The 11,362-nt window shown below is 44.7% G+C and overlaps 1 protein-coding gene across 2 annotated transcripts in view; it reads left to right on the top strand.

Annotated features, from left to right (window-relative positions):
- adgrd2 (adhesion G protein-coupled receptor D2) overlaps positions 1–11,362 on the top strand; it is a 55,696-nt gene that overhangs the window by 39,920 nt on the left and 4,414 nt on the right. For both annotated transcript variants that reach the window (XM_088375583.1, XM_088375584.1), the window contains 5 exons: positions 3,057–3,098; positions 3,222–3,275; positions 4,177–4,324; positions 4,810–4,868; positions 4,975–5,005. In XM_088375583.1, coding sequence (XP_088231709.1) covers positions 3,057–3,098; positions 3,222–3,275; positions 4,177–4,324; positions 4,810–4,868; positions 4,975–5,005 — 334 coding nt within the window. The remainder of the gene's footprint in view (positions 1–3,056; positions 3,099–3,221; positions 3,276–4,176; positions 4,325–4,809; positions 4,869–4,974; positions 5,006–11,362) is intronic.

An 11,362-nucleotide genomic window follows, 5' to 3' on the forward strand; every position in this document is an offset into this window, starting at 1 on the left:
TTTGAGGGGAGTTCACCCAAGCAGCTTAGATGTGCTTTGTGGACTTAGAGAAGTCATTTGACCTTGCCGGGTGCCATGGTTGTATGGTCCCTCCATATACGATGTTCAGTCCCCGTGCGACAGGTTTCAGAGTTTGGCCCGCATTGCTGGCAAGTCACACAATGTCACCCCTTGCATGTCACTTCACCAAGGCTGCCCTTTTTTTACCAATCCTGTTAAAACATTTATGGAAATGATTTCCAGGAGGAGTCGCTGAGAGAAGTCGGAGAGAGGCGTGCTTAGACACATGACCACAGTACAAGGACAATGAATTGGCAAATAACTATGTTTGTCTTGTGTAAATTTGTCATAAAACATCTTACCTTAACAGCAATCTGGCATCCTTAGTCAAAAGTGCAATCCTCGTGGTTTAAAATGAGCCATAAAACACATTACCCTCGAGGCTTCCAGAAGGAATCCTAATCAACACCTTTCTGTTTGATGACTATTGTCTCAAATTTGGAGGTGCTGATTTTAATCTCATCTGCTTTGCACTCGCCTGCAAACTGCTCCAGAAATAGTCAAGTAACAATAAAATAATCAACTAACTGTGTTAGTTTGTTTTTGTGGTTACTGGTACGCTTAAATTCTGAGGGTTGCCTCGTCTGATGTGAGGTCCAAGCCAGAGAAGTTGCACCAACCAGAGGTCTAATAGCTTTCTTGATCGACAAGGTGGTGCATCATAACCACTAATACTTCAATTTTTCTGTAATACTGCATAATCAAGTTTATCTTCCAACTATTCAATTTTCAGTTCATGCTTCATATTTATCCTGTCTTGCAATATATTTGTTATAATTACCTGTTGCTTTGTGTAGGTTTTCATATCGCTTGCTATCATGTTCATTGCAACCTTTAACTCCTCTGTGTCATTTTAGAATTGTTTCACTGCCATGCTCATTCTTTGACGTAGTAGCCTTGCCACTGCTGGCACACAAAACGTCCGCTTTCAGACTGCCACTGGACAGAAATGGCCTGGTTTATGGTTATGTAAGGTGACCAGACGTCCTCTTTTTCCCGGACATGTCCTACTTTTGAGCCCTAAAAAACATCCGGGGGGAATTTCAAAACTCGTCCGGGATTTTGTTGGACTGCCTCAAACATAATACATGTACAGTACATTGTCAATAGAATTGCCACGTCATTCCATTTCACTCAATTCCAGGTTTTTCTATATCGTTCACAAATAGATCATGCGTTTCTCCTCAAATGTAGTCACTTTGCTACGAAGTAGGGTGGGCTGGCCAGTCTACACCGAGTGTTTACAAGCAATGCCGGAACGAACATGAACGTTCAAATACCCGTGCTTTCGCCAGGGTCGTGATCCTTATGAATATGAGTGCTTGACATGCAAGGCAGGCACTTACGTGTCTGTGGTAAATACAGATGCCAACACAGCCCACAAGAGGAGGACTGAAGAGGAGCCCTTTTTTCTTCTTCAAATGCTGCACCTATATTGTATTTCTTTTGTCTTTTTTTAACTTAGTGTACCACCATAAGACTAGTTAGTGTTAGTATAAATATGTTTTTGTTATTTTATATATGTTTTGTGTTATTCGGGCCAATAAATGGATTTGCCATACAGACACCATGTCATTTGTGTCATAACAAATGACCCCACCCCATCCCAAATGACCCCGCCCCTAAATATGACCACGCCCCCCTCCCAAAACATTTTTCCTCTTTTTCAGAAACCCAAATCTGGTCACTCTGGGTTATGCTATCCTCTTATGCAATGCTCTGTGGGGAAACTCTGAACTGACCCATCAAAATGGCAGCTCTGCTCCTGGTGTGCTTCAACACCCTTAAAAACTCTTCGGGCAACTTGACACTGCTTTTGATTGAAGGCACCGCTCCACTGACGCACACGTGCCTTCTTTTCAGCTTGCCCATCGCGTGGTTCCGCTCTCCACTGCCAAGCTTTGTACTCAAGTACACCCAGTCCACCTCTGCACTCACCCACTCGTTTGGACCAGCGTCAGTCATATACCAAACTAAGATTTTTTCTCCTTTGTCCCTGGAGGCAAACCCCTTGGCCCAGCCCTATCAATACAAATCATGAAAACATTAAAGTCCTTGAAACAAGATCAAATGAGAAGGACGGCAAACGCTCATCCCATTACCAAGTCGGACTAAACATTGACATGGTGTGTGGAATAAGCTATTTACTCATTTACTCATAAATGAAATGCTTACTTGTGTATCTGGATTATAACGTGACTGTATATACAATACAATAAAATGCATCTTTATATAGTGCTTTCACAATAGCTATATAAAGTGTTGTGTTGAACAGCAGCATAATATAGAAGACATAAAGATTTATAATAAAAACTTACTGTCTATGAAAAACGACCAAAAATGTACAATAACTAATCCCATGGGGATAACTAATTCCATGGTGATATTATACTTCTATTAGACTGGTACTTCATGGTGCTTTATTGAACAATACAACAATACAGAACACATTACAAATTAACAATATTACAATTGTAACAACGTTTTCAATATACGCTTTGTTTTTTTAATGAAACTTACTGTACATAAAAAATGACCAAAAATGTGCAATAACTAATCCCATTGGGATATTATACTTTTATTAAACTAGCACTTCTATAAGACTAGTCAACTTTAATAGTATCAAAATAACAAAAAAGCCGAATGACAAAATCTAAACCTCACTCAATGTTGCCTGAGCCAAAAGCTTCTTGCTGTGATCCGGCAGCCACAGTGCTGCCATAATACTGGGCTGACAAGATAAACCACCTGGAAAAAGTCTGAATTTCTTAAAGAGAAATAAAGTAATTCAACATAGCATCTTCCCTTTTACGGCAACAATTTATGTATTGGTCACATTCTGTATCTTTCTCAAAGGGTATATTATATTATTCTTATGACATCATGTACACACAGTTTGGACAGATGTGAGCTCTGTTGTAGTCTGGAAAAGATGCATTCTATATGTGAGCTTCTTTTACTGTTGCTTCCTTAATTGTGTATTTGATCTTCCGCAGGGCCTGTATATATTCTTAGTTTATGCTGTTTACAACAGTGAGGTATGCTTACATTCAATTTATTTTACCGTCATTGTCAATTACTATACCAGATTATTAAATTGCATTCATTTGACTTTTGAAGGCTTTCCAACTTTTGATTTAAATACCAGTTTTCTCATTTAGGTGAGGAATGCCATAAAGAGGATCAAGGAAAAGAGGAAAGCCCTATCTTTCACAGTAAGTGCCTCAAATGTAGAATGTAGCAGTGGTGACATCATAATTACGTAAGCATATTGTTTACATTTCTGATTGATTGATTCATTGATTCATTGATTCATTGAACATGTAAACGTTGCCTTTTTGTAAGTCAGAGTCTTGTAACTGTGATAACCTTACATACTACATTAGTGTTCAGAATAATGCTAGTGCGATGTGTCTAAAAAGATTATTCCAGGTTTTGAGTATATTTTCTATGGTTACATGGGAAACAAGATACCAGTAGATTCTCACAAATCCAATGAGACCAAGCATTGATATGGACACTGTTAAGGCTGTGAAATTGGGCTATTAGTAAAAAAATTAAAAAAGGAGAAAAGGGGGTGTTTTTTTATATATATATATATATATATATATATATATATATATATATATATATATATATATATATATATATATATATATATATACACACACACACACACACACACATACACACACACACACACATATATATATATATATATATATATATATATATATATATATATATATATATATATATATATATATATCAGTAGATATTCACAAATCCAATAAGACCAAGCATTGATGCACTGTTAAGTCTGCGAAATTGGGCTATTAGTAAAAAAGGAGAAAAGGAATATATATATATATATATATATATATATATATATATATATATATATATATATATATATATATATATATATATATATATATATCCCTTTTCTCCTTTTTTACTAATATATATATATATATATATAAGAAACACACACACACACATACATACACGCAAACATTCTAGTGATTACTTATGGTAATTGCCCACCCCCATTAAAAACATTTTTTTTTTTGTCAAGTTGAAGTTATCTGTTTTCTGTTTCACGTGTTCTTACAGAATTGCTCCCAGCCAACCACATTCCTACCTTCTCAGAGAGCTCCCATAAGATCTTGGGACCGCAGCCCACCCACCCCTTCCAGTCCTGAAACCAGTGAGACGTCTGGACCCCCCAGTTGTAGTTCTACTTCACTAGTTATCAAAAATGGTAGGTTTTTCAGTTATACATGCTGTTGAGACAGATGCCAAATATTAAACAAATCCATGTTCTATTTTTAACAGAAACTGCCATTCACGTGAATATTGAATGATGATTTACCTGTTTATGGCATCTTACTTGCTCATCCATAACGACCTGGGCTTTGGAAATGAGGCCCCTGTTAGTTTCCTGCTGCATATTCATAGAGTACAGCTACCAGTTCAAGAGATGGTAGTCGTCCTTTGAGCAATGCATCACTTCCCCACTTACCGTCTCAGCTCAGGGCCACAGAACTCAGTACACCTCATTGCCTGATATCTGCCCTTGCATGCCTATGTGTGTGGTCTGCTTCTCTGTGTGGTGTGCAACACAAATACGTACTCTATTTATCAAAGTTAAATTGGGCATTCAACATAAACCTCTTTATAAAAACAATTTTAACAGAAAAATAGAGTTTATGAAAAATAATTGATAGCTGGGATTTTGTCTTTCAGAGAGTTTCAGAAAAGAAAGTTTCGTGAATTTCTCATTGAAACCAGCACCAGGAAACCAAGTAAGCAACATGTCTCCATTTTAATTGTATACTTAGTTGAGACTTTTTCTGTAATTGCTGTTTTCATATGACCAAATGCTTATTTGCTGCTGTTCTTTTGAATCAGGTGGTGCAACTCACAGCATTCAAACCATCAGGTACAATGTTTTTTCACCATAATTGAGGAGAAAATGTATTCAGCATTGTCAAATGTAGATTTGTAGAAAACCAAGCTATCATTTCACTTCACTGGTTTCTTTTATATCGAACAAATTGTTTTAGGTTCATTACCTGACGCCGAAATATGTCAGGTAATGAACCTAAAACAATTTGTTTGATATAAAAGAAACCAGTGAAGTGATTAAAAAAAGGAAAAACAAGATGAACTTAGTACAATTACAATCTATCATTTGTTTTGATTTCACAAATGGAAATGTGCTTCAAAGCACTCATTCTTGATCTTACGCGGGGTGTTGATTCCTTATTGAGCAAGATGAAGCACACAGTCCCCGGGGCTGCAGCACAATCCGAACCACACAGTCAAGATATTAAAAAAAGTTTCTTCGGGATAATACCGTATGTTTCGGACTATAAGTCGCATTTTTTTCAAAGTTTTGGTGGGGGGGGCGACTTATACTGAGGAGCGACTTATTTGTGAATTTTTTCATAAATTTTCAAAATTAAAAAAAAAAGTGAAACTGTGATAAACAAACCGCGATGTAGCAAGGGATTACTGTAATTTGAATTTCAAGTGATGTCAGCAGTGCGGCGCGCCGGTTGTTTAATTGAAGGACAAAGATTCGATCACGGGATGACGAAGATGACGAAGGGCCCCACGTACTACCGGCATCATTAGCAGCTTTGTTTGAAAGTGACACGGAGGACAAAGAGTTTGAAGGATTTAATGATTTAGAGTGACACAGAAGGTTTGAAAAACTATTATGGCTTTTACGTACACCCGGTCCTACTCTACGGAGCTCTCTTTCACCTCCATGGATGGAAGTCAGGGGCCGGCGCTCGGCCGGGTGGCTGTCCGGGGACGGTGGATGGGGCTCGGACATGGCTTTTACGCACGCCCGGTTCTACTCTACGGAGCTCTCTTTCACCTCCGTGGATGGAAGTCGGGGGCCGGTGCTCGGCCAGGTGGCTGTCCGGGGACGGTGGATGGGGCTCGGACATGGCTTCTACGCACGCCCAGTCCTATTCTATGGAGCTCTCTTCCACCTCCATGGCTGGAAGTGCCACCTCCGGGGATGGAAGTCCACGCCGCCACACGCCTGGAAGTCGACGCCAGTGCTTGGGGCCGTGTGGCGGTGAACTATTTATGTTATTGTTATTTGATATATTTTATTTCGTGCCGCAACTTGTATATGATTTTATCGTTACAGTTCAATAGTTGTTGGCTCGTTGAACTCTTGTTTTGTTAAATAAAGAGACGTTTACCAAACCCACGTCTTTCCTTGTAGTTTGTTAACGCTATAATATAGTTACCGTATTTGCCGGTGTATTGGTCGACCTTTTTCGATCCAAAATCGACCGAAAAAAATCGACCTCGACTTATACACCGAGTCATAAAATTTAACTTCGTATTCATCGCTTCAAATGTGATGGTAACCAAGGCCGTTTCTCATGCATCTCATTGTGCGTTGCACTTAGAAAATTTGAACCGGGCGGCGTGCGCGAGTGCGCGGCCCGCTGGAAGTCGAATTAGGCGCCGCCACCACCTCCGCGGTGCTTATAAACAGCCGATCCGCTCGGCGGGGGCTATTTTCGGCCACTTGGCTCGTGCGCACGGCCTCCCGGATGTGCCGGGCGGGTGCGCGAGCTCGCCGGCCGCTGGAAGTCGAATGAGACGCCGCGACCACCTCCGCGGTGCTTATAAACAGCCGATCCGCTCGGCGGGGGCTATTTTCGGCCACTTGGCTCGTGCGCACGGCCTCCCGGATGTGCCGGGCGGGTGCGCGAGCTCGCCGGCCGCTGGAAGTCGAATGAGGCGCCGCCACCACCTCCGCGGTGCTTATAAACAGCCGATCCGCTCGGCGGGGGCTATTTTTGGCCACTTGGCTCGTGCGCACGGCCTCCCGGATGTGCCGGGCGGGTGCGCGAGCTCGCCGGCCGCTGGAAGTCGAATGAGGCGCCGCCACCACCTCCGCGGTGCTTATAAACAGCCGATCCGCTCGGCGGGGGCTATTTTCGGCCACTTGGCTCGTGCGCACGGCCTCCCGGATGTGCCGGGCGGGTGCGCGAGCTCGCCGGCCGCTGGAAGTCGAATGAGACGCCGCGACCACCTCCGCGGTGCTTATAAACAGCCGATCCGCTCGGCGGGGGCTATTTTCGGCCACTTGGCTCGTGCGCACGGCCTCCCGGATGTGCCGGGCGGGTGCGCGAGCTCGCCGGCCGCTGGAAGTCCAATGAGGCGCCGCGATCTCCTCCGCGGTGCTTATAAAGTGCCGATCCGCTCGGCTTGGAGCTATTTCCGGCCTCCCGTTGGTGCCGGGTGGCGTGCGCGAGCTCGCCGGCCGCGATCTCCTCCGCGGTGCTTATAAACAGCCGCATGCGCACGGCCTCCCGGAATTTGAACACATTTCGTCAATAAATTTCGCATATTGAATTTTGAAGTTTAATATAATGCAACAATTGAGCTCGACTTATACAAAGGATATATCATAAAATCGTAAATTTCCGTCGAATTTTAGGGGGTCGACTTATACACCGAGTCGACCTGTACACCGGCAAATACGGTATATACTAGATCTGTGGAATAACGACGAGGCTGACGTCAGGGCGCACGCGCGGCGTTGTTTACAAAGGACGAGGAATTTGATCGATGGATTTAATGATTTGGAGTGACACAGATGGTTTGATAATATTATTGCTTATATAATAGTTATTTGATCTATAGTTTATATATCGTTATATGGGCCTGTGGAATATTTTTAAGTGCAAGCGCCGTCAGCGGCGCGCACCCATTGTTGACATAAAGGACGATCGATGGATTTAATGAATTGGAGTGACACAGATGGTCTTATAAACGTGTTATTTATGTAATAGTTACTTGAATAACTCTGAATGTTACTACGTCAGGCCCGTTCTCAGCTCTTTGTTTGTGTTTATGTCACGTTAGCATACCTATTGTTTAGCCTGTTGTTGCTCGTTCATGTCTGTTCTTGGTGTTGGATTTTGTTGAATAAATTTCCCCCAAAATGCGACTTATACTCCGGAGCGACTTATATATGTTTTTTTCCACGTTATTGTGCATTTTATGGCTAATGCGACCTATATTCCGGAGCAACTTTTAGTCCAAAAAATACGGTACTATGAATGTCCTTGAGTGGCCCAGCAACAGCCCAGATTTGAATCTAGCAAAACATGTTATAAAATGGGTGTGCACTGACACTCCCCATCTAAAATGATGACAATGGACAAGTGTAAATTGAAATGCGCAAATGCATTAAGTGTGTATGTTATTTTTTCAATTATTTACTTATTTAGTTATGAATTATTTTGTTTGACATGTTCCCCTCTGTGAGCCGTCAGCTTATCACGGTAGAGGGCGTGCCATGGTAAAGTGTTTCCCAATGATCATATAGGAGCTAGTAAGTTGTCAGGGGCTTTGTGATTTTGGCAGGATCACCCAGGGAATCAGGTCCTAGGTGAGGGAACAAATAAAGCACATCTCAAAGACCCTTTATGACGATAAAGCCAGACCTGGAGGTGGCGCTCGCTTACCAGTGCTTGTACATCAGACTGAGGCTGCACCCATACCGGGAACAGCCCAAAGAGGCAATGTGGGTCCCCTTTCCCATGGGCTCACCATCAGTGTGGTCTGTGGTCAGATGTCCAGTGAGCTGGGCAGCAGCCAGAGGGGAATTTGGTGATCTGATCCACAGCAACAGAAGCTAGCTCTCAGAACATGGACCGACACGTGGGTATTTAATAGCCTTTTGGTGGCAAAGCTCCAGGGATGGATGAGATCTGCCCAGAGTTCTGAAAGGCCCTGGATGTTGTGGGACTGTCCTGGTTGACACGTCTCTGCACCGTTGCATGGACATTGTCAATCCAGCGCCTCTGGATTGGAAGATCAAGGTAGTGGAGGTGTGTACCAAATACAGGGGGAGCACAATCCTCAGCCTCCAAGGTGAGGTCTATTCAGCGGTGCTGTAGAAAAATTTAATCTCAGAATCAGGAAAAGCAGTGTGGGTTTTGTCTTAGCTGTTAAAAAAAGTGGACCAGTTCTACACCCTACAACGGGTATACCCCGTTTCTGCCCATAGTCTATATTTAGATGCTCCAATTTCCGTAACATCTGTCGTCCTCAAATGACGACTAGCATTCGTGCCGGTGGTATCCAGTTATAACCAGTCTTTGACCTGTCGAAACCAGAATCGCCGCCATCTGCCCAGTGTATGAGTCAGTCGTGCTAAGTGAGTGAAGCCGGACGGTTGTGATTCACGATGGAACATGATCAAAGTTGAGCTCCGGGATATTATGATAGACTCGAGATAGGGAGGTGAAACTTTTAGGGAACAATCATCATAGAATGGTTATTGACTGATGTGATTGCAGTGATGATTCGCCCTGACGTATTTCCTCCATGTATTATTTTATGCAAAACATCTATATATAGACTATGGGTACAAAATCTGTGCTGGATGTCCTCGATGCAATGAAAGGTGAAGATGAAGACGCAGCTGTGGATGGAATCTTCATTCCTCCCCCCGCAGTCAGTGTGGAGTCTGCGCCTGACAAAATTCCCGGACGCCAGGCCTCTCGCCGCCCCCACGATTGTCGTCGGAAAGAGCGCAAATCAGAAGCTGGTCTTTCTGATGTATATCCTCACCTTGTTCGAGAGACCATCAAGTATGCGGCGGTGACATTCTCCAACTTCCAGCTCACCATCGGAGAATTGAAGCGCATGTTGGGGATCTAGCTGCTCTCGTGTTACCACTCTCTCCCCAGTCGCCGACACTACTGGAGCACAGATGAAGATCTCCAGTGTGCCCTCGTCGCTGGGGCCATATCACGCAACAGGTTCGAGGAGATCATCCGCTACATTCACTGCGCCGACAACGCACACCTGAAACTCAGCGACCGGATGACAAAGCTGCGTCCCATGATGGACATCCTCAACGCTCGGTTTAGGGAGGCGTATCCAATGGACTGCAATGTTGATCTGGACAAGGCAATGATTGAATATTTTGGAAGACACAGATGCAAGCAAGCAATCCGAAACAAGCCGGTGCGGTTCGGCTTCAAGGCCCGGTGCCTGAACAGTGGGACCAACGGCTTCCTGCTCCGCTTCGACATCTACTAGGGGACGAGTGGAGATGCCTCTGAAGTGGAACGCAAGTTCGGCAAGGGTGGTGGCACGCTCCTTCGACTTCTGGACGACCTCCCCGATGCTGTGCGTGCACTTCCGCTGCGCGTCTACATCGACAACTACTTCACCGGCCTCCCGCTAGTTGCAGAGCTGTGCAGGCGGGACTACGCTTGCACGGGGACGATCCGAGAAAACCGCATCCCGCGCTCCTGCCCGATCACAGATCAGAAGGCTATGAAGAGCAAGCCGCATGGTGCCGTGTCTGTCGTGTACGACACGGCAAACAAGATTGCGCTCACTCGGTGGAAGGATAACGCCGTGGTCACCATCGCCTCCACCCTCATGCAGGTCAGCGAAGGAGAAGAAGAAGGTGGCAGTGGACCAGCCATTTGTTGTCCAGCTGTACAACCGCAGCATGGGCGGCACGGACCGCGCCGACCAGAGCATCGGGCTCTACCGCATCAACATGCGCCGGAAGAAGTGGTGGTGGCCGATATTCACCTGGATGCTGGACGCGGCCATCTTCAATGCATGGGTGCTGCACCAGCTGGATGAGCACGGCGGGATGTCCCTGCTAGACTTCCGGCGCGAGGTGGCCCGAACTCTGCTTGCAGCACCAGGCGTCACTCGGAGAGTGAGCAGAGCGCGCCTGTGCGCAGTTGCCGATGACTCCCGCTTCGACGGCATGGAGCACTAGCCGGAAGTGGCGGAGCAAGGCCAAAAGTGGGCACTGCCGATTTGCAAGTCGCGTCCATCCAGTGCGTGCTCCAAGTGCCGCATGGCACTGTGCATGAAGTGTTTCCATGGTTACCACCAGCCGGAACAGAATGTGTGAGAAGCACTGGTCGCGTGATCCGTTTTCTGACCGGAAGTGGCGGCGCAAGGCTGAACATGATCACTGCTGAGTTACAAATCACGGCCGTCCACTGCGTTTATGGTACCGCAATCTTCAGTCCACTGCGCTTATTGTACCGTGGTTTTGTACCGTTTTCCCTGAAAGTCATCAGAGAGAGCTCAACTCCACCAAATTGACCAGCGTAGGTTAATTGAAGACAATTGCATAGAAATGGTGTATTAATCGTGTCTTTCTACTAAGGTAGCAGCTCTGATTGTGTTAGTTGAGGTGTTGAGGTGGCTCGGGCATCTGATTAGAATGCCTCCTAGACATCTCCTTGGAGATGTGTTACAGACACGT

Source organism: Syngnathus floridae, chromosome 5 (genome assembly GCF_059516105.1).
Source record: "Syngnathus floridae isolate MCC-2025c chromosome 5, RoL_Sflo_1.0, whole genome shotgun sequence".
Classification (NCBI taxonomy): domain Eukaryota; kingdom Metazoa; phylum Chordata; class Actinopteri; order Syngnathiformes; family Syngnathidae; genus Syngnathus; species Syngnathus floridae.